The sequence below is a fragment of the Oncorhynchus masou genome, chromosome 11 (assembly GCF_036934945.1).
Source record: "Oncorhynchus masou masou isolate Uvic2021 chromosome 11, UVic_Omas_1.1, whole genome shotgun sequence".
Classification (NCBI taxonomy): domain Eukaryota; kingdom Metazoa; phylum Chordata; class Actinopteri; order Salmoniformes; family Salmonidae; genus Oncorhynchus; species Oncorhynchus masou.
Genome location: NC_088222.1, coordinates 26,987,146 through 27,010,948, shown reverse-complemented (window position 1 = coordinate 27,010,948; position 23,803 = coordinate 26,987,146). Strand labels below are relative to the sequence as shown.

General features: G+C 47.0%; 1 protein-coding gene across 12 annotated transcripts in view; it reads right to left on the bottom strand.

Moving 5' to 3' along the window:
• LOC135548393 (RNA-binding protein Musashi homolog 2) overlaps positions 1-23,803 on the bottom strand; it is a 399,534-nt gene that overhangs the window by 21,123 nt on the left and 354,608 nt on the right. For 8 of the 12 annotated variants that reach the window (XR_010456818.1, XR_010456817.1, XR_010456819.1 and 5 more), the window contains exon 11: positions 17,891-18,010. Coding sequence is in view for 9 of the 12 variants with exons in the window: in XM_064977945.1 (XP_064834017.1) it covers positions 17,891-18,010 (120 nt within the window). In the remaining 3 variants the exon portion in view is untranslated. The remainder of the gene's footprint in view (positions 1-17,890; positions 18,011-23,803) is intronic. The other 4 variants (XM_064977950.1, XM_064977953.1, XM_064977951.1 and 1 more) reach the window with 1 other exon arrangement.

The window sequence follows — 23,803 nt, the reverse complement described above, 5'->3', positions numbered from 1 at the left end:
TAGAACCCTATACCCACTACCTAGAACCCTATACTGAGGAGTTTAAACTGGACATGGGGTCAGTGGAGGGGACATGCACACACGCATCGATAGATCATCATCTCTGTAGAGTGATGTCTCAGGTAGGCTGGGCATTAGGCCCCCACAGCTGCAGCAGCATCACCGATCATATCTGTTATGAGCCTGAGACCATCCCATTATTAATATTCACACCATCTAACTGGAACAATGGCCCCTTCTTTGGACTTTCTTTTTCTCCCCACACTGGTCTAATTGGATGTAATTACTCATCTACAAAACAAATTAGCAGGTTGAGGTTGCCTTGGCGACCAGATCAGGCGGCCCAGCAGTGCGAATCGTTCGCCGAGCTCCATTTATACTGATAATTATCCCTCTTCTCCCTCTCTCTCTCCCTCTTTCCCACTGGCCAGGGGCTGCTGGGGTGGGAGTGGGCAGCTCTCGTCGGCCAGCTCAAAACTTACTGCCCAGGGTTGGAGACGCTGCATCTCTCATAGTATACTGCCATCACGAGGGTGGCTTTCTTCAAGTAGATATATGCTCCTGTCTCATTTCCACTTTGCCAGATGACTGCCTCTAAGGAGCGATTCTAAACCACTGCCTTGAAACTTGCTACTTTACTCATCTCTTTGAAGAAAACAGACAAAGACGCCTATCATGTTCATGGTAAATGTAGGGGATATTTCCTCAACCACTTTAGAGAGAGGACGAAGTGTTTAAGAGTGCACAAGTCTGTGATTATCCTGACACTGAATTCCCCAAAATACACACAAACACTCACACACACATTAATACACACATACTCCGTCACAGACGTACGCACACACACACACACACGCTGTCACTGGCACACACACACGCACACACCTAGAGCAATGTTTGCTCCTAATCATCCCTACCTCTCACCTGCCCCCTCTGAATTCCTTGGTGGCTATAAGCACACATCACACCGCAGAGGACGTCAATATACATGTCATACGGCTTCCCAAATTAGCTTTGAATTTCACAGCAACTGTAATTAGCTACTTTATTTCCATCGATGCCATTTTAAAAATAAAAAACTGCCGCTTTCTGGGCTGCCGAGACTAGCTTTCACTTTCCATTTGAAATAGTATTTTCTGACTGAATGGGTGACTAATTAACAGCACTAGACCCCCTTTTCAAAGACAGCGGCATTTCATAAATAATACATATTTAATGTCTTGTCATTTTATGCTCAGAGAGGCTTGGCTAATGAATTTTAACAGATGATTTATTCCTGCATTTGCTAGCCCATACCCAGGCCTTTGTTCTCCTTTAGGCTTTCATTCTTTCTCTCTTTCTTCCTCTCGCAATCCTTTTTCAAACACTGATAGCTTCCAAAAGTGCCTCATCACAGGAAAATAACCGTTTTTAATGTTGTCTGATAGTGAATGACAGGCGTCTAATCAGCCATGTGACAATGTGATGTGTGACTGGGCTACTTTCCCTCCTGCAGGTGTGAGTCAGGAGACCTATGGAACAATAGAACAGTTCTGGTCCTTTTACTGTCCTTCTAACAACACAACATTCACATTTTGACAAGGGTTTTGGTTAGTGTTAATGAGTGTTTATGAGTGACTCGTGATTTAGAAGGTATAGCTATGAATATTCATAAGTTGCTCCAACTTCCACTGAAACCAAAGTGAGTGAGGCCATGACTCAAGCCTGCCTGAAGCCCATTGGGAGAGGCTCAGCATGGATCAACCACCAGGGACTTCTCTCCAGTGACCCCCGAACATCTGCCAGCCACAGCTGTGTGAGCAACTGCACTGGGACAGGGCAGGAGCAGGCGAGAAGGGGACAGGGACGCCTTGCCATCCCCAAAGTGTCACATCTTCTCCCTGGGCCCCAGTCAAACTGGGGGAAAACACTGTCACATGGATTGGTTTGGCATGCTATACCCAGGACATGTGATGCTCTTCTGGGCTCGTCACTGAGCTAAGCTAAGCGGAGCAGCATCTGGGGCGAACGGACGGACCTGAGCACCCGTGGGGCCCGGGGAGCCAGATTAATTTAGCCCAGCAAACGCAGCCAATCCCAGACTCCTCTGGGGCACTTCCCAGGATCACAGAGCTTGTTGGTAGGAAATGGATAATGATCTCAGATAATGTGTCAAAATGTGCCAAATTATTTCCCTCTTCAAGCAAGCTGTGGGTTCATCAGTGGAAAACAAAACAGCCAGGGTTCAGTGGAGGAGAATACTGAAAAACCCATCTACATAAGAACCTCTTGTTTCTCTTTAAGGCAGAATAGAACCATAGGATAACAGTTTCCCTGGGGATTTTGGACATCTACTTTGTGCATGACAAGTACTTTTTGCAGCAATTGTTTACAGATTATTTGACTTATAATTCACTGTATCACAATTCCAGTGGGTCAGAAGTTTACATACACTAACTCGACTGTGCCTTTAAACAGCTTGGAAAATGTATGGCTTTAGAAGCTTCTGATAGGCTAATTGACAAAATTTGAGTCAATTGGTGGTGTAACTGTGTGGATGTATTTCAAGGCCTACCTTCAAACTCAGTGCCTCTTTGCTTGACATCATGGGAAAATCAAAAGAAATCAGCCAAGACCTCAGAAAAATAATTGTAGACCTTCACAAATCTGGTTCATCCTTGGGAGCAATTTCCAAACACCTGAAGGTACCACTTTCATCTGTACAAACGATAGTACGCAAGTTTATACACCATGGGACCACGCGGCCGTCATACCGCTCCGGAAGGAGACGCGTTCTGTAACCTAGAGATGAACGTACTTTGTGGCGAAAAGTGCAAATCAATCCCAGAACAACAGCAAAGGATCTTGTGAAGATGCTGGAGGAAACAGGTACAAAAGTATCTATATCCACAGTAAATCGAGTCCTATATCGACATAACCTGAAAGGCCCCTCAGCAAGGAAGAAGCCACTGCTCCAAAACCGCAATAAAAAAATCTAGACTATGGTTTGCAACTGCACATGGGGACAAAGATCGTACTTTTTGGAGAAATGTCCTCTGGTCTGATGAAACAAAAATATGACTGTTTGGCCATAATGACCATCATTATGTTTGGAGGAGAAAGGAGGAGTCTTGCAAGCCGAAGAACACCATCCCAACTTCTCTGTGAAGCACGGGGGTGGCAGCATCATGTTGTGGGCTTTGCTGCAGGAGGGACTGGTGCACTTCACAAAATAGATGGCATCATGAGGTAGGACAATTATGTGGATATATTGAATCCGGAAAAAGTTTTACAACATCTCAAGACATCAGTCTCCTAGGAAAACACTGTTTGGTGTGTAACTGAGAGTCTCCTCATTGAAAACATCAGAAGCTCTTCAAAGGTAAATGATTTTATTTATTTGGTTATCTGGTTTTTGTGAAAATGGGTCTTCCAAATGCTAACAATGAATTTCTATGGTTCAAAAGCATATTTTGAAAATCAATGACATAAGAAAAGGCTTCCAATTTTAATTTTATTTGTTTTCAGTCGTTAACGTTGCGAAATGGCTTTAAGGGACATGGGGAGTTTCAAAATCAAGGTAAATGAACAATGACCCCAAGCATACTTCCAAAGTTGGCCATCACAAAGCCCTGACCTCAATCCTATAGAACATTTGTGGGCAGAACTGAAAAAGGTGTGCGAGCAAGGAGGCATACAAACCTGACTCAGTTATACCAGCTCTGTCAGGAGGAATGGGCCAAAATTCACCCAACTTATTGTGGGATGCTTGTGGAAGGCTACCCAAAACGTTTGCCCCAATTTAAAGAATTTAAAGGCAATGCTACCAAATACTAATTGAGTGTATGTAAACTTCTGACGCACTGGGAATGTGGTGAAAGAAATAAAAGCTGAAGTAAATCATTCTCTCTATGATTATTCTGACATTACACATTCTTAAAATAAAGTGGTGATCCTAACTGATCTAAGACAGAACATTTTAACTAGGATTAAATGTCAGGAATTGTGAAAAACTGAGTTTAAATGTATTTGGCTAAGGTGTATGTAAACTTCAACTGTATCTATGTCAATGATACATCATCACAGATGTACACTATCGTTCAAAAGTTTGGGGTCACTTAGAAATGTCCTTGTTTTTGAAAGAAAAGCACATTTTTCCCCATTAAAATAACATCAAATTGATCAGAAATACATTGTAGATATTGTTAATTGTCAACTACTTCTCTGATAGAGTTCAGTGTGTCAAATCGGAGGGTCTGCTGTCCGGACCTCTGGCAGTCTCTATGGGGGTGCCACAGGGTTCAATTCTTGGACCGACTCTCTTCTCTGTATACATCAATGAGGTCGCTCTTGCTGCTGGTGAGTCTCTGATCCACCTCTATGCAGCCGACACCATTCTGTATACTTCTGGCCCTTCTTTGGACACTGTGTTGACAACCCTCCAGGCAAGCTTCAATGCCATACAACTCTCCTTCCGTGGCCTCCAATTGCTCTTAAATACAAGTAAAACTAAATGCATGCTCTTCAACCGATCGCTACCCGCTCCTACCCGCCTGTCCAACATCACTACTCTGGACGGCTCTGATTTAGAATACGTGGACAACTACAAATACTTAGGTGTCTGGTTAGACTGTAAACTCTCCTTCCAGACCCATATCAAATATCTCCAATCCAAAGTTAAATCTAGAATTGGCTTCCTATTTCGCAACAAAGCATCCTTCACTCATGCTGCCAAACATACCCTTGTAAAACTGACCATCCGACCAATCCTCGACTTTGGCGACGTCATTTACAAAATAGCCTCCAATACCCTACTCAACAAATTGGATGCAGTCTATCACAGTGCAATCTGTTTTGTCACCAAAGCCCCATATACTACCCACCATTGCGACCTGTACGCTCTCGTTGGCTGGCCCTCGCTTCATACTCGTCGCCAAACCCACTGGCTCCATGTCATCTACAAGACCCTGTTAGGTAAAGTCCCCCCTTATCTCAGCTCGCTGGTCACCATAGCATCTCCCACCTGTAGCACACGCTCCAGCAGGTATATCTCTCTAGTCACCCCCAAAACCAATTCTTTCTTAGGCCGCCTCTCCTTCCAGTTCTCTGCTGCCAATGACTGGAACGAACTACAAAAAGCACTGAAACTGGAAACACTTATCTCCCTCACTAGCTTTAAGCACCAACTGTCAGAGCAGCTGACAGATTACTGCACCTGTACATAGCCCACCTATATTTTAGCCCAAACAACTACCTCTTTCCCTACTGTATTTAATTAATTAATTTTGCTCCTTTGCACCCCATTATTTTTATTTCTACTTTGCACATTCTTCCATTGCAAATCTACCATTCCAGTGTTTTACTTGCTATATTTACTTTGCCACCATGGCCTTTTTTTGCCTTTACCTCCCTTATCTCACCTCATTTGTTCACATCGTATATAGACTTGTTTATACTGTATTATTGACTGTATGTTTGTTTTGCTCCATGTGTAACTCTGTGTCGTTGTATGTGTCGAACTGCTTTGCTTTATCTTGGCCAGGTCGCAATTGTAAATGAGAACTTGTTCTCAACTTGCCTACCTGGTTAAATAAAGGTGAAATAAAAAAATGTTGTAAATGACTATTGCAGCTGGAAACAGCAGATTTTATATGAAATATCTACATAGGCGTGCAGAGGCCGATTATCAGCAACCATCACTCCTGTGTTCCAATGGCACATTGTGTTAGCTAATCCAAGTTTATCATTTGAAAAGACGAATTAATCATTAGAAAAGCCTTTTGCAATTATGTTACCACAGCTGAAAACTGCCAGCATCCCGGAGTCGCCTCTTCACTATTGACGTTGAGACTGGTGTTTTGTGGGTACCATTTAATGAAACTACCAGTTGAGGACTTATGAGGCGTCTGTTTCTCAAACTAGACACTCTAATGTACTTGTCCTCTTGCTCAGTTGTGCACCGGGGCCTCCCACTCCTCTTTCTATTCTGGTTAGAGCCAGTTTGCGCTGTTCTGTGAAGGGAGTAGTAAACAGCGTTGTACGAGATCTTCAGTTTCTTGGCAATTTCTTGCATGGAATAGCCTTCATTTCTCAGAACAAGAATAGACCGATGAGTTTCAGAAGAGCTGTTGTTTGTTTCTGGCCATTTTGAGCCTGTAATCAACCCCACAAATGCTGATGCACCAGATAATCAAATACTCTAAAGAAAGCCAGTTTTATTGCTTTTTTAATCAGACAACAGTTGTCAGCTGTGCTAACATAATTGCAAAAGGGTTTTCTAATGATCAATTAGTCTTTTCAAATGATAAACTTGGATTAGCTAACACAACGTACCACTGGAACACAGGAGTGATGGGTGCTGATAATGGGCCTCTGTACGCCTATGTAGATATTCCAGCTGCAATAGTCATTTACAACATTAACAATGTCTACACTGTATTTCTGATCAAGTTGATGTTATTTTAATGGACGGAAAATGTGCCTTTCTTTCAAAAACAATGTTGCAGAGTGTAAATTGTGTATGTTGAAAACAACACATCCCTAAACCTATTTCACTGTTTAATTCCCTCTGAAAACAACATGTTACACTAGCAGGTGCTGCTTAATAGCACTATTATACAGTATGGGGTCCATTTCAGGCATAGAAATATGACTACCAAAGCATTATACTGTGCACTGTGCAGTGGGAAAGGTCACATTAAAGCATATCCTCAGTGTTTCACAGGTCACTGGGGGCCTAAAGACAATATTGATTGGCCATAGAAAAGGCCCTGAGAGATGTGCTTATTCCAGAAATAATATTGGAGGGAACTAAAGCCACGTTAACCTTCAACACAATGCACTTATTGTGTACCAAGGGACTGTTGGCCAGGAGAACCAGACATGTAATGAGTCTCTTCAGCTGACGAGACTGATCCGCTCCCACTGAGTCTTACTGACAACCACTTACTCACAAGGGAAGGAGGGTGTGGCAGACAGAGAAGAGAAAAGAGGGGTGAGAGAATGACAGGGAAAGGTAGAGAGAGAGAGAGAGAGAGAGAGAGAGCAGGACAGGGAAAGGTAGAGAGAGAGAAGAACAGGGAATGGTAGAGAGAGAGAGTGGATGACAGGGAATGGTAGAGAGAGAAAAGGACAGGGAATGGTAAAGAGAGAGAGAGAAGAACAGGGAAAGGTAGAGAGAGAGAGAGAGGAACATGGAAAGGTAGAGAGAGATAGAGAGGACAGGGAAATGTAGAGAGAGGGAAGAACAGGGAAAGGTAGAGAGAGAGAGCAGGACAGGGAAAGGTAGAGAGAGAGAAGGACAGGGAATGATAGAGAGAGAGAGCAGGACAGGGAAAGGTAGAGAGAGAGAAGGACAGGGAATGATAGAGAGAGAGGGAGAACAGGGAAACGGTAGAGAGAGGAGAACAGGGAATGGTAGAGAGAGAGAGAAGAACAGGGAAAGGTAGAGAGAGAAGAACAGGGAATGGTAGAGAGAAAGCAGGACAGGAAAAGGTAGAGCGAGAGAGAATAACAGGGAAAGGTAGAGAGAGGACAGGGAAAGGTAGAGAGAGAGAGAGGGAAAGAGGGAATAATAGGGAAAGGTAGAGAGAGAGAGAAGAACAGGGAATGGTAGAAAGAGAGAGGACAGGGAAATGTAGAGAGAGAATGACAGGGAAAGGTAGAGAGAGAGAAGAACAGGGAATGGTATAGAGAGAGAGGATGGGAAAAGGTAGAGAGAGAGAGAAGGACAGGGAAAGGCAGAGAGAGAGAGGACAGGGAAAGGTAGAGAGAGAGAAGAACAGGGAATAGTAGAGAGAGAGAGGACAGGGAAAGGTAGAGAGAGAGAAGAACAGGGAATGGTAGAGAGAGCGAGAGCAGGACAGGAAAATGTAGAGAGAGGACAGGGAAAGGTAGAGAGAGGACAGGGAAAGGTAGAGAGAGAGAGAAGGACAGGGAAAGGTAGAGAGAGAGAGCAGGACAGGGAAAGGTAGAGAGAGAGAGAAGAACAGGGAAAGGTAGAGAGAGAGAGAGGACAGGGAAAGGTAGAGAGAGAGAGCAGGACAGGGAAAGGGAGAGAGAGAGAAGAACAGGGAAAGGTAGAGAGAGAGAGAAGGACAGGGAAAGGTAGAGAGAGAGAGCAGGACAGGGAAAGGTAGAGAGAGAGAAGAACAGGGAAAGGTAGAGAGAGAGAGAGAGATAGAAGAACAGGGAATGGTAGAGAGAGAGAGGACAGGGAAAGGTAGAGAGAGAGAACAGGGAATGGTAGAGAGAGCGAGAGCAGGACAGGGAAAGGTAGAGAGAGAGAGCAGGACAGGGAAAGGTAGAGAGAGGACAGGGAAAGGTAGAGAGAGAGAGAAGGACAGGGAAAGGTAGAGAGAGAGAGAGAAGAACAGGGAAAGGGGAAGGTGAGAGGGCAGGACAGGGAAAAGGTAGAGAGAGAGAGAAGAACAGGGAATGGTAGAGAGAGAGAGAGCAGGACAGGGAAAGGTAGAGAGAGCGAGAGCATGACAGGGAATGGTAGAGAGAGAGAGAACAGGGAAAGGTAGAGCGAGAGAGAGCAGGACAGGGAAAGGTAGAGAGAGAGGGAAGAACAGGGAAAGGTAGAGAGAAGGACAGGGAATGGTAGAGAGAGAGAGAGGATGGGGAAATGTAGAGAGAGAGGGAAGAACGGGGAAAGGTAGAGAGAGAGAGAGCAGGACAGGAAAAGGTAGAGAGAGAGAAGGACAGGGAATGGTAGAGAGAGAGAGAGGACAGGGAAAGGTAGAGAGAGAGGGAAGAACAGGGAATGGTGGAGAGAGAGAGAACAGGGAATGGTAGAGAGAGAGAGGACAGGGAAAGGTAGAGAGAGAAGGAAAGGGAAAGGTAGAGAGAGAGAAGAACAGGGAATGGTAGAGAGAGAGAGAACAGGGAAAGGTAGAGAGAGGAGAACAGGGAATGGTAGAGAGAGAGAGAGGACAGGGAAAGGTAGAGAGAGAAGAACAGGGAATGGTAGAGAGAGAGCAGGACAGGAAAAGGTAGAGCCTGAGAGAAGAACAGGGAAAGGTAGAGAGAGGGGACAGGGAAAGGTAGAGAGAGAGAGAGAGAGAGGACAGGGAAAGGTAGAGAGGGAAGAAAATGGAAAGGTAGAGAGAGAGAGAAGAACAGGAAATGGTAGAGAGAGAGAGGACAGGGAAAGGTAGAGAGAGAGAGGTGAGTGAGACAGGGAAAGGTAAAGAGAGAGAGAGAGAGAGAGAGAAAGGCCGAGAGTGAGACAGGGAAAAGTAGTGTGAGAGAGAGAGAAAAACAGGAAAAGGTAGAGAGAGAGAGAGCGAGACAGGGAAAGGTAGCCAGAGAGATAAATATTGACAGGGAAAGGTAGAGAGAGGGGGGACAGGTGGAGGGATAGGGAGAGAGACAGAAAGAAAGAGAGGGAGAGAGACAGAACGAGAGACAGGGAGAGTGACAGAAAGAGAGTCAGGGAGAGTGACATAAAGAGAGACAGTGAGAGAGTCAGGGAGAGAGACAGGGAGAGAGTCAGGGAGAGAGACAGAAAGAGAGACAGTGAGAGAGACAGAAAGAGAGACAGGGAGTGAGACAGAAAGAGAGTCAGCAGGGAGAGAGTCAGGAGGGAGAGAGACAGGGAGAGAGACAGGGGAGAGAGTCAGGGAGGGACAGAAGAGACAGGGAGAGAGACAGCAGGGAGAGAGTCAGGGAGAGAGACAGCGGGAAGAGTCATGGAGAGAGTCAGGGAGAGAGACAGGAAGAGGAGAGAGACAGCAGGGAGAGAGTCAGGGAGAGAGACAGCAGGGACAGAAAAAGAGTCAGGAGAGAGACAGAAAGAGAGACAGGAAGAGAGACAGAGAGAGAGACAGAAAGAGAGTCAGGGAGAGACAGAGAGAGAGACAGAAAAAGAGTCAGGGAGAGAGACAGAAAGAGAGTCAGGGAGAGTGACAGAAAGAGAGAAAGGGTGATAGACAGAAAGAGAGTCAGGGAGAGAGACAGAAAGAGAGACAGAAAGAGAGACAGGGTGATAAACAGAAAGAGAGTCAGGGAGAGAGACAGAAAGATAGTTAGGGAGAGAGACAGAAAGAGAGTCAGGGAGAGAGACAGAAAGAGAGACAGGGAGAGAGACAGACAGAGAGAGAGACAGGGACAGAGACAGAAAGAGAGTCAGGGAGAGAGACAGAAAGAGTCAGGGAGAGAGACTGAAAGAGAGTCAGGGAGAGAGACTGAAAGAGAGTGAGGGAGAGAGACAGAAAGAGAGACAGGAAAAGAGACAGAGAGAAAGAGACAGAAAGAGAGACAGGGAGAGAGACAGAAAGAGAGACAGGGAGAGAGACAGAGAGAGAGACAGAAAGAGAGTCAGGGAGAGAGACAGAAAGAGAGACACGGAGAGAGATAGAGAGAGAGACAGGGAGAGAGACAGAAAGAGAGTCAGGGAGAGAGACAGAAAGAGAGATAGAAAGAGAGACAGGGAGAGAGACATAAAGAGAGACAGGGAGAGAGACAGAAAGAGAGACAGGGAGCGAGACAGAGAGAGACAGGGAGAGAGTCAGGGAGAGAGACAGAAAGAGAGTCAGGGAGAGAGACAGGGAGAGAGTCAGGGAGAGAGTCAGAAAGAGAGAGAGAAAGAGAGTCAGGGAGAGAGGCAGAAATAGAGTCAGTGAGAGAGACTGAAAGAGAGTCAGGAAGAGAGTCAGGGAGAGAGACAGAAAGAGAGTCAGGGAGAGTGACAGAAAGAGAGACAGAAAGAGAGACAGGGAGAGAGTTAGTGAGAGAGACAGAAATAGATTCAGGGAGAGTGACTGAAAGAGAGTCAGGGAGAGTGACAGAAAGAGAGACAGGCAGAAATTCAGGGAGAGAGACAGGTAGAGAGTCAGAAAGAGAGACAGAAAAAGAGTCAGGGAGAGAGACAGAAAGAGAGACAGGGAGAGAGACAGAGAGAGACAGGGAGAGAGTCAGGGAGAGAGACAGAAAGAGAGTCAGGGAGAGAGACAGAAAGAGAGATAGAAAGAGAGACAGAAAGAGAGACAGAAAGAGAGTCAGGGAGAGTGACAGAAAGAGAGACAGGGAGAGAGTCAGGGAGAGAGACAGAAAGAGAGACAGAAAGAGAGACAGGGAGAGAGTCAGTGAGAGAGACAGAAATAGAGTCAGGGAGAGTGACTGAAAGAGAGTCAGGGAGAGAGACAGAAAGAGTCAGGGAGAGTGACAGAAAGAGAGACAGAAAGAGAGACAGGGAGAGAGACAGAAAGAGAGTCAGGGAGAGTGACTGAAAGAGAGTCAGGGAGAGTGCCAGAAAGAGAGACAGGGAGAGAGTCAGGGAGAGAGACAGGGAGAGAGTCAGAAAGAGAGACAGAAAAAGAGTCAGGGAGAGAGACAGAAAGAGACAGGGAGAGAGACAGAGAGAGAGAGACAGAAAGAGACAGTGAGAGAGACAGAAAGAGAGACAGGGATAGAGACAGAAAGAGAGTCAGGGAGAGAGTCAGCAGGGAGAGAGTCAGGAGGGAGAGAGACAGGGAGAGAGACAGCAGGGAGAGAGTCAGGGAGAGAGACAGCGGGAAGAGAGTCAGGGAGAGAGACAGCAGGGAGAGAGTCAGGGAGAGAGACAGCAGGGAGAGAGTCATGGAGAGAGTCAGGGAGAGAGACAGGAAGAGAGACAGAGAGAGAGACAGAAAGAGAGTCAGGGAGAGTGACAGAGAGAGAGACAGAAAAAGAGTCAGGGAGAGAGACAGAAAGAGAGTCAGGGAGAGTGACAGAAAGAGAGACAGAAAGAGAGACAGGGAGAGAGACAGAAAGAGATTCAGGGAGAGTGACTGAAAGAGAGTCAGGGAGAGAGTCAGGGAGAGAGACAGGGAGAGAGTCAGAAAGAGAGACAGGGAGAGAGTCAGGGAGAGAGACAGGGAGAGAGTCAGAAAGAGAGACAGAAAAAGAGTCAGGGAAAGAGACAGAAAGAGACAGGGAGAGAGACAGAAAGAGTCAGAGAGAGAGAGAAAGAGAGTCAGGGAGAGAGACAGAAAGAGAGTCAGGGATAGAGACAGAAAGAGAGTCAGGGAGAGAGACAGGGAGAGAGTCAGGAGGGAGAGAGACAGGGAGAGAGACAGAGGGAGAGAGTCAAGGGAGAGACAGAAAGAGAGTCAGGGAGAGAGACAGCAGGGAGAGAGTCAGAGAGAGTCAGGGAGAGAGACAGGAAGAGAGACAGAGAGAGACAGAAAGAGACAGGGAGAGAGACAGAGACAGAGAGTCAGGGAGAGAGACAGAAAGAGAGTCAGGGAGAGTGAAAGAAGAGACAGTGAGAGAGACAGAAATAGAGTCAGGGAGAGTGACTGAAAGAGAGTCAGGGAGAGAGTCAGGGAGAGAGACAGAAAGAGTCAGGGAGAGTGACAGAAAGAGAGACAGAAAGAGAGTCAGGGACAGTGACAGAAAGAGAGATAGGGAGATAGACAGAAAGAGAGACAGGGAGAGAGACAGGGTGATAGACAGATAGAGAGTCAGGGAGAGAGACAGGGTGGTAGACAGATAGAGACAGAAAGAGAGAGAAAGAGACACAGGGTGATAGACAGAAAGAGAGTCAGGGAGAGAGACAGAAAGAGAGTCAGGGAGAGAGACAGGGAGAGAGACAGGGAGAGAGTCAGTGAGAGAGACAGGGAGAGAGACAGGGAGAGAGTCAGGGAGAGAGACAGGGAGAGAGTCAGAAAGAGAATCAGGGAGAGAGTCAGGGAGAGAGACAGAAAGAGAGTCAGGGAGAGAGTCAGCGAGAAAGACAAAGAGAGAGTCAGGGAGAGAGACAGGGAGAGAGTCAGGGAGATAGACAGAAGAGAGACAGAAAGAGAGTAAGGGTGATAGACAGATAGAGAGTCAGGGAGAGAGACAGGGAGAGAGTCAGGGAGAGAGACAGAAAGAGAGACAGGGAGAGAGTCAGGGAGGGAGACAGGGAGAGAGACAGAAAGAGAGACAGGGAGAGAGTCAGGGAGAGAGACAGAAAGAGAGACAGGGAGAGAGACAGAGAGAGAGACAGGGAGAGAGACAGAAAGAGAGACAGGGAGAGAGACAGGGAGAGAGACAGGGAGAGTCAGGGAGAGAGTCAGGGAGAGAGACAGGAAGAGAGTCAGGGAGAGAGTCAGCGAGAAAGACAAAGAGAGAGTCAGGGAGAGAGACAGGGAGAGAGTCAGGGAGAGAGACAAAAAGAGAGACAGGGAGAGAGACAGAAAGAGAGTCAGGGAGAGAGACAGGGAAGAGAGAGTCAGGGAGAGAGACAGGAGAGAGGGAGAGGAGGGAGAGAGACAGAAAGAGAGTCAGGAGAGAGACAGGGAGAGAGTCAGGGAGGAGACAGAGACAGGGAGAGAGACAGGGAGAGAGACAGAGACAGGGAGAGAGTCAGGGAGAGAGACAGGGAGAGTCAGGGAGAGAGTCAGGGAGAGAGACAGAAAGAGAGACAGGGAGAGAGACAGAAAGAGAGTCAGGGAGAGAGACAGGGAGGGAGAGACAGGGAGAGAGATAGGGAGAGAGACAGGGAGAGACAGGGAGAGAGTCAGGGAGAGAGACAGAAAGAGAGATAGGGAGAGAGTCAGGGAGGGAGACAGGGAGAGAGACAGAAAGAGAGACAGGGAGAAAGTCAGGGAGAGAGACAGAAAGAGAGTCAGGGAGAGAGTCAGGGAGAGAGACAGAAAGAGAGACAGGGAGAGAGTCAGGGAGAGAGTCAGGGAGAGAGACAGAAAGAGAGACAGGGAGAGAGTCAGGGAGAGAGACAGGGAGAGAGAAAGGGTGAGGATGAGAGATGAGGTTGGGGAAGCAAATGATAGAGAGAGAATAGTAGAGAGGGAAAGAGAGAGTGGGAGATAGCAGTTAACAGTTAAGAGGTAGAGTAAGCAAAACATAAAGAAGAAAAAATAAAAAAAGAAGATAAAAGCTCAAAAGAGCATCCTCGGCCCTAATGAGCTCGGCAGCAGAAATTCCATGGCGATCGATGCACGATACAGGTTTACAGGCGGAGGCCTTGAGAAAAGAAGCGGCCATCTCATCTGAGACTCTGAAACATCCCACTCATTTCCGATGCACATAATAAGAGCTCATTCCTCTGGAGGAAGCTGAAAGGGCCCGAAGGAGAGACAGAGCAGGCAGAAATATCTCTGTTGAGTGGGACCGAGGCGATGGAGGAGGGGAGATCAGAGGGGAAGGGCAACAAGGCCTAAACCCCAGGCTGACATGACATTCACGCAGCTCCTCAGTTCTAGGAGAGAGGTGCATGATGGGGCTGATGCAACAGAAACAATCCTGCCACTCTGCATTCAAAGGTATGGTATTGCAGCATGTTAATCTGCTACAGTCGCCCTCTCTGTAATGCAGAGTTATGGGGCTGTGGAAATCTCCCATAGAATACTGTTTGAAACTAAAGCAACAAGTTGAAAAGCACACCTGCACACCTCCAATAAGGACCCCAGTGATGACGAGCTAACGAGCCAATCTAAAAGACAGCACTCCGATGAGTGACCTCCTTCTATTGGAGGATCAGAGGAGCGATCCAGTGATCGAGCATCTCACTGTAATGGCTGATCCCATTGTTCAGGAGCCTAATAAAGTCAGGTCAGAGTGCACCAGACCCTAGATTTCATGATCGAGCACTCTGTCCATAGGAATGACAGGGCCACAGAGGATCCATCAATAACAACTGCTTTTGTCTACTCACTGATCAACTCTATGGATTATATCCCAGTAATAAACCAACAAAGCAATAACTTCTCCAGGGCGTTTCATTCATCAGTGACAGTCAAACAGCCAACCCTATTCGATACGTCCATCCTCTAATATGTTCTCAGATGACCTCCGTAATAGAGGCTCCTCATCTATTACATTCGCACAGAAGGACAAACACTGGGAAGGGAGGCATGGAGTAACATTGTGACTACACTCTTGTCATTCAGGGCTACGTTGTTATGGCGTGATAGCGAGGCCAGTCCTTGGGATTCCGTTAGTCAGAGAGTAAATAAAAGGGCCTCACGGAGGAGTTAAAAACCCCGTCAGTCATCAGCAGCACTGCCCTGTCACGGAGAGGGAGGCCATGTGAGCGCGGCGTCCATCTGTCCGCTGGCATTAAGCCGTGGGCTGTCAGAGCCAGAGAGGAGAAAAGGGTGACACAGCCCCGTGTTGGGGATAGGGGACTGTCTTTCACTTACCCTTGGCTCTCTGCGGAGCAGGCAGGGACGCCAGTGAGCAGCCAGCCACGTGGCGAAGAGAAGACAGAGGCAGGGGTATAAGGCTCGCTTGGTGGGATGTTAAGCGTATGGGTAAATAGGAGCGCGGCGGGGCGGTAATGAGATGCACCCGTCCACCCCGGAACAGCACGGCGCTGCAGCTCGGAGAGGAGACGGGCGGGAGATTAGCTGAGACGAAGGTCATGTTTAAACATGCTGCGTCTTCCTCAGCAACCAACCCTGTTTATCTACCATGTGTGTGTGTGTGTGTGTGTGTGTGTGTGTGTGTGTGTATGTGTGTGTGTGTGTGTATGTGTGTGTGTGTGTGCATGCGTGCGAAAGGAAACATAGTGGTTAAGAGCGTTGGGCCAGTAACCTAAAGATCGCTGGTTCGAATCCCCAAGCTGACGAGGTGAAAAATCTGTCAATGTGCCCTTGAGTAAGGCCCTTACCCCTCGTTGCTCCTGTGAGTCACTCTGGATAAGAGCATCTGCTAAATGACTCAAATGTAAATGTAAAATGTGTGCAGTAAACTACGGGGCTGCAGGTGTCTGGAACCTCAGAGGTGAGACAGTCCCTTATGGCTCATTACCTAGTCTGCAGCAGACCTGTGAGGTCAAAAAATTTACTTCACTACACCTCTGTCCTCACCTCCTCCTCATACATCCCCTGTCATTACCACACTACACCTCTGTACTCACCTCCCCCTCATACATCCCCTGTCATTACCTCACTACACCTCTGTCCTCACCTCCTCCTCATATATCCCCTGTCCTCACCTCCTCCTCATACATCCCCTGTCCTCACCACCTCCTCATACATCCCCTGTCATTACCTCACTACACCTCTGTCCTCACCTCCTCCTCATACATCCCCTGTCCTCACCTCCCCCTCATACATCCCCTGTCATTACCTCACTCCACCTCTGTCCTCACCTCCCCCTCATACATCCCCTGTCATTACCTCACTACACCTCTGTCCTCACCTCCTCCTCATACATCCCCTGTCATTACCTCACTACACCTCTGTCCTCACCTCCCCTCATACATCCCCTGTCATTCTGTCCTCACCTCACTACACCTCTGTCCTCACCTCCTCCATCCCCTGTCATACATCCCCTGTCCTCACCTCCTCCTCATACATCCCCTCACCTCCCCTGTCCTCATACATCCCCTGTCATTACCTCACTCTGTCCTCACCTCCTCCTCATACACCCCTGTCCTCACCTACACCTCTGTCCTCTGTCCTCACCACCTCCTCCTCATACATCCCCTGTCAGTACCTCACTACACCTCTGTCCTCACCTCCTCCCTCATACATCCCCTGTCATTACCTCACACCCCTCTGTCCTCCCCTCCTCCTCCTCATACATCCCCTGTCATTACCTCACTACACCTCTGTCCTCACCTCCTCCTCATACATCCCCTGTCATTACCTCACTACACCTCTGTCCTCACCTCCTCCTCATACATCCCCTGTCATTACCTCACTACACCTCTGTCCTCACCTCCTCCTCATACATCCCCTGTCCTCACCTCCCCCTCATACATCCCCCGTCATTACCTCACTACACCTCTGTCCTCACCTCCTCCTCATACATCCCCTGTCCTCACTACACCTCTGTCCTCACCTCCTCCCCCTCATACATCCCCTGTCATTACCTCACTACACCTCTGTCCTCACCTCCTCCTCATACATCCCCTGTCATTACCTCACTACACCTCTGTCCTCACCTCCTCCTCATACATCCCCTGTCATTACCTCACTACACCTCTGTCCTCACCTCCTCCTCATACATCCCCTGTCATTACCTCACTACACCTCTGTCCTCACCTCCTCCTCATACATCCCCTATCAGACAACCCAGAGGTGTTTTACAATCTGACAGCAGTACATGATGGGCCCCATGCATCTCAAACCTCCTCATTCTCTGGCAGACTGCTTGTTTTGTAGAGGCCTGATTGGAGAGAAATAAGATCTGATTGGCTTCCTGTGTTCCCTGCGCTGAAGAGAATGGGTGTGTGTGTGGGTGAACGCGCCTGAGTGTATTGATGGGTCAGGATATATTTCCAAACAGTTTTCATCAGGACTTTGAGGTTTACATTCACATGATCATACTGCAGGACCACGAGCACATATAGCAGAGGCTCCACCAACGGGAGGCACTCTAGAACTCAGAGACAGATGACCTGAGTCCGATTAAGAAAAACAGTCTTCCCTAGAGCTTGGATGCTGCCTGTCAATTTCAAACACCAAGGTTGTTATTCAGTGCTATTGATTGCTTTAGTGTTATTGAGAAGGACAGAGCCAGATCTGTTAATGTAGCTGACTGGTGAATCAATGACGAGTGAGAAACAGGGAGAAGTGTGTGTGTGTACATTGTTAGCTAATCAATCAGTGCTATGTGTGTGTACAGTGAGTGGATGTCTCCAGGTTTTATGGTTGGAGGAGCCGTGTTAGTCACCGAGGGCTAAGGCAGACATATCGCATCACACCGCCAATGAAGAACTACACAAAAGTTGAATTCAGCCACTCATTTCCAATTTGGTCGAAATCGATTGAGCTACTTTATGTCCTAAACACCCAAATACTTTGGCGAGTCATTCTTAGACCGTGTTAGGATTGGAGAAGAAGTGTTGAGGGCTCCAATGTGTGAGGACTACATAAAGTATGTCTCCATGGGTGTGCTAAGGAGAAGCAGAGGAGCGGGAGAAGCTGGAGGGTGCAGCAGCCACACAGAACATGGACAGAGCAGAGTTTACCTGGCCCTGTGTTCTGCGGGTACGCCATATAGCCGCCTTTTCCTCGGGCCCCCCTACCTGAGCCACGCGCTGCTGCCACCGCCGCTGCCGCCACCGGTCCGTACGCCGTCGCCGGGAAACCTGCGGGCACACAGAGGAAACATGTCACTCACTGTCATCCCAGACTAAGCTAGTTGAACCCAGAGGCTGCTCAGCAGGAGATCATCACAGTGTTCTAGTGTTCTATCGACACGCTCTGGGATCTGACATACATAGCCTTCCCATTAATACAGAGATAGAGAGAGGGAGAGAAAGAGTGAGAGACACAGAGAGAGACAAACGGCCTCCCATTTATACAGAGAGAGAGAGGGAGAGAAAGAGTGAGAGAGAGACACAGAGAGAGACAAACAGCCTACCATTAATACAGAGATAGAGAGAGGGAGAGAAAGAGTGAGAGAGACAAACAGCCTCCCATTAATACAGAGATGGAGAGAGGGAGAGAAAGAGTGAGAGAGACACAGAGAGACAAACAGCCTTCCCATTTATACAGAGAGAGAGAGAGAGAGAGAGAGAGAGAGACAGAGACAGACAGGGAGAGACACAGAGAGAGAGAGAGACAAACAGCCTTCCTATTTATACAGAGAGAGAGAGGGAGAGAGAGAGAGAGAGACAAAGACAGAGACAGGGAGAGACAGAGAGAGAGACAAACAGCCTTCCCATTTATACAGAGAGAGGGAGAGAGAGAGAGAGAGAGAGAGACACAAAGACAGAGACAGGGAGAGACAGAGAGAGAGACAAACAGCCTTCCCATTTATGCAGAGAGAGAGAGGGAGAGAGAGAGAGAGAGAGACACAAAGACAGAGACAGGGAGATACAGAGAGAGAGAGACAAACAGCCTTCCCATTTATGCAGAGAGAGAGAGAGAGAGAGAGAGAGAGAGAGACACAAAGACAGAGACAGGGAGATACAGAGAGAGACAAACAGCCTTCCCATTTATGCAGAGAGAGAGAGGGAGAGAGAGAGAGAGACACAGAGAGACAAACAGCCTTCCCATTTATACAGAGAGAGAGGGGAGAGAGAGACAGAGACAGACAGGGAGAGACACAGAGAGAGAGAGAGACAAACAGCCTTCCCATTTATACAGAGAGAGAGGGAGAGAGAGAGACAAAGACAGAGACAGACAGGGAGAGACACAGAGAGAGAGAGAGACAAACAGCCTTCCCATTTATACAGAGAGAGAGAGGGAGAGAGAGAGAGAGAGAGACACAGAGAGACAAACAGCCTTCCCATTTATACAGAGAGAGAGAGGGAGAGAGAGAGAGACAAAGACAGAGACAGGGAGAGACACAGAGAGAGACAAACAGCCTTCCTATTTATACAGAGAGAGAGAGGAGAGAGAGAGAGAGACACAAAGACAGAGACAGGGAGAGACAGAGAGAGAGACAAACAGCCTTCCCATTTATACAGAGAGAGAGGGAGAGAGAGAGAGAGACACAGAGAGACAAACAGCCTTCCCATTTATACAGAGAGAGAGAGGGAGAGAGAGAGAGAAACACAAAGACAGAGACAGGGAGATACAGAGAGAGAGAGACAAACAGCCTTCCCATTTATACAGAGAGAGAGAGAGAGAGAGAGAGAGACAAACAATTTATACAGACAGAGACAGACAGGAGAGACACACAGAGAGAGAGAGACAAACAGCCTTCCCATTTATACAGAGAGAGAGAGAGGGAGAGAGAGAGAGAGACAAACAGCCTTCCCATTTATACAGAGACAGGGAGAGAGACAGAGACAGACAGGGAGAGACACAGAGAGAGAGACAAACAGCCTTCCTATTTATACAGAGAGAGAGAGGGAGAGAGAGACACAAAGACAGAGACAGGGAGAGACAGAGAGAGAGACAAACAGCCTTCCCATTTATACAGTGAGAGAGAGGGAGAGAGAGAGAGACACAAAGACAGAGACAGGGAGAGACAGAGAGAGAGACAAACAGCCTTCCCATTTATGCAGAGAGAGGGAGAGAGAGAGAGAGACACAAAGACAGAGACAGGGAGAGACAGAGAGAGAGACAAACAGCCTTCCCATTTATACAGTGAGAGAGAGGGAGAGAGACACAAAGACAGAGACAGGGAGAGACAGAGAGAGAGACAAACAGCCTTCCCATTTATACAGTGAGAGAGAGGGAGAGAGAGAGAGACACAAAGACAGAGACAGGGAGAGACAGAGAGAGAGACAAACAGCCTTCCCATTTATGCAGAGAGAGAGAGAGAGAGAGAGAAACACAAAGACAGAGACAGGGAGAGACAGAGAGAGAGAGACAAACAGCCTTCCCATTTATGCAGAGAGAGAGAGGGAGAGAGAGAGAGAGACACAGAGAGACAAACAGCCTTCCCATTTATACAGAGACAGACAGACAGGGAGATACAGAGAGAGAGAGACAAACAGCCTTCCCATTTATACAGAGAGAGAGAGGGAGAGAGAGAGAGAGAGAGAAACACAAAGACAGAGACAGGGAGAGACAGAGAGAGAGACAAACAGCCTTCCCATTTATACAGAGAGAGAGAGGAGAGCGAGGTACACTTGTGAAGATGCGTGCATAAGCACATACACATAGATAGACACGCATGTATGTGCACACACACATATGCAATCACTCACTCACACACACTGTATCTTATGAGAGGTTAGGGTAGGCGGGAGGTCCTCTCTTCCATGCTGAGCCTTCACTCGCCTAATTATCAGCACACACACACGCTGTGCTGGGCCGGTCACACTGTCGATAAACTGACAGGGGGGAGGGGGCACAATCATTTACTCAAATTAAATAATTAGGGCGCCTTAAAACGCTCACTATCGTTTCGATCAGGCCCAGTTGTGCATGCCTCTTAACTGAGTTAGCAGCAGCCAGCGAGCTCCACTTGGTGGAGGCTCTCTGTGCCATATTTCCATTTAGCATGGGGAGACTATCTCAGCTGGGTGTCGTGGAGGGGATGTCAACGGCTTTACTCTGGGGACAGACCAGCTTCTTTAGAGCTTTAAAGCATTGCTCTCTGGGAGATGTGGTTCTGTAATGTGTCCCCTGTATTTTCTTCTGGCCCCAGAATAGACCAGTTGCTACACTCTAAAAATGAGGGGTTCAACAACGGTTCTTCTAAGATCTGCAAAGTTCTTCAAAGAATCTTAGGGTTCTTGGCACTGAAAATGGTCCCCAAAAGGTTCTTCCAAGAACCCCATAGGAGGTGGGGTTCATTGAGGAACCTCCTTAGTTGGTGGGGGTCATTGCAGGAACCTAACTGCCCGACTGAAACACTTGGATTTGAAAGGACAGCAGGTGCAGGCACTTAACTGAAACATGTGCAGATCTCCTCAGTTTAAGGTCAGGGTTGTCCCTTGTATGATCTAAATGTATATTGTTTTATGATGATACCATCTATCGTTACATATTATGCCAATCTTTCTAAAACAGAAAATGGACACAATTCGATGGATATGAATCAACAATGAGGAAAGATATGTAGGCCATAAGAATATGCTGAACGCTGGCTGTATTGCATACAGATGACTGAACTGCTCATTTTTTGTGTCTATATTCAGACCACTTGACTTTTTCCACATTTTGTTACGTTGCAGCATTATTCTAAAATGTATTATATTGTTTTTTTCCCCTCATCAATCTAGAAACAATACCCAATAATAACAAATCAAAAAATGCTTTTCATTTCTTTGGCTAATTTATAAAAAAAAATATATATATATAAAAAAATATATATATCTATATCTCTATATATATATATAAAAAAATATATATATCTATATCTATATCTATATCTAACTATATATATATATATATATATATATATATCATTTACACAAAGGGGGGTAGTTAAAGAAGTTAGTAGTTAAAGAATCAACCCAAAAGGGAGGACCCACTAAAAGGGGTTCTTTGAACTTATAGGGTTTCCCCCACAGTTTCAATTTGAAGAACCCCTAAAGGGTTCTCCAAGAACCTTTTCTTTTTAGTGTATGATTCAGCTTTGGCCACTTGAATGCATGAGTGAAGGTATCAAAATATTTTCAGACACTCAAATTGAGCCTTGACATTTTGTGGGGGGTTGGAAACTATCCTTCTCACTGTCATGTTCATATCCAATCAATACTCATTGCAAGAAAATTTGCATTTGTTGTTTTACTGTGACTTTCCGAGTCAATTTGTTAATATGTTAAAATGGTGTTCAAATACACCGATTAGGACTTCCACTGATTTACTCAGTATACCGGTGCAGTGCTCGAACAATTTAACTAATACCAGCATCATTACAGTGTGCAATTAAAGCAACAAGTGGAGTCAGTGTGTCTATGTCTCTTTTAGAGCATTGATGTAATTACAGTGCAGTCTCTCTCTCTAATGAACACACCCATCTCTGGCTGACAGAGACTCGTCCCTTCCCAGGGCCTGACACCAGAGATGGCTGCTCCTCCCCTCCCTTCCCCTCCCCATCTCACACAGAGGAATGGCATGTCATTAGGCCTGACGACTAGCCTGACTCTTCACTCTGGCCCTAATATGCTTTTGCATAATCAAACAGCCCACATGATCCTGACAGGAACGTACTGTTAACGAGAACATTCAATCTCCTAATTACCCTGCCGGCTCGTCAGCCAGAGAGATGTGGTCTTGATCTTTTCATAACAGAAAGTGTTCTGTGTTATGTGTGTGTGTTCTGTGTTGGGTTGTGTGTGATATGTTCTGTGTTATGTGTGTGTGTTCTGTGTTGGGTTGTGTGTGATATGTTCTGTGTTATGTGTGTGTGTTCTGTGTTGGGTTGTGTGTGATATGTTCTGTGTTCTCTATGTGTTGTATTCTGTGTTTGTGTACTGTGTGTGTATGTTCCAGGGGAAGCAGCCGGACAGACACACAGGGGAAGTGTTGAGTCCTCTCCGGAGGAAGTCGAGAGTGTTTTTCTGATACTGTCGAGGTGAGAAGACCACCAAGGTGTGACCTATTTTCTGGGCCAGCGTCCCCCTGCAGTTCTGCCCAGAGGGGCTCACAAAAAGACTGATGAGGGTGAGGCAAGGGGGAGGTGGGAGGAGGCGAGAGGGCAGGTCAGAGGAACCGCAGAGGAGAAAAACACATTGGTTTTCAATTATGTAACTCACACCTCTGCAGACACAATGTGAGCATGAGCGAGAACTTTAGTGTGAGGTGCCGTCGTGCTGGGACCGTAAGGTGGGCGAGAAGCAAAGACCTGCTGTTACAGGAAAAATAGCTCACAGCTCAGACGTGTGTGTGTGTGTGATGGGTAGGGTTGTAAAATTCTGGTAACTTCCCCAAAATTCCCAGGTTTTCAATTTCCAGAAATCCCAGTTGGAAGATGCACAGAAACAGAAGGAAATAAGCAGGAAATGCAGAATCCTCCAACCAGAAAACTTTTTTAAACCTTAGAGTTTTTAAACCTTAGTGCGCCGCCCTGTGGGACACCCAATCACGGCCGGTTGTGATACAGCCTGAAATCTAACCAGGGTCTGTAGTGACGCCTCTAACACTGAGAAGCAGATAGACGGAAAGCTTTTCACAATCAGTCCCCATTTCCCTCAAGTCTAAGACGGCCCTGATTCAAACAACACTTTTGATATTCTAACCCTCTCTTTAATCTCTTCTGAAAAACACAACTCAGCTCGGATGTTGTGCTTAATGACGGTTACACATCCCTGCCTCTCCACAAACCCCAGCCCCGCTGTTGCCATGCAGAAGAGCCCTGCTGGAGTCAACACACTTTTCTCTTTCTCGCTCTGTTTTCCTAAGTACTGTATCTTCCCCTCCCTGCCATTTGACCCTGTGGCTTCAAAGTTAGTGGCAGGCAAAGTTGTGGAGAGAGATTAACTTTTCAGGATTAGGTGGGTTAATTAATAGATCGCTGTGGCTCTTTGTTTTGT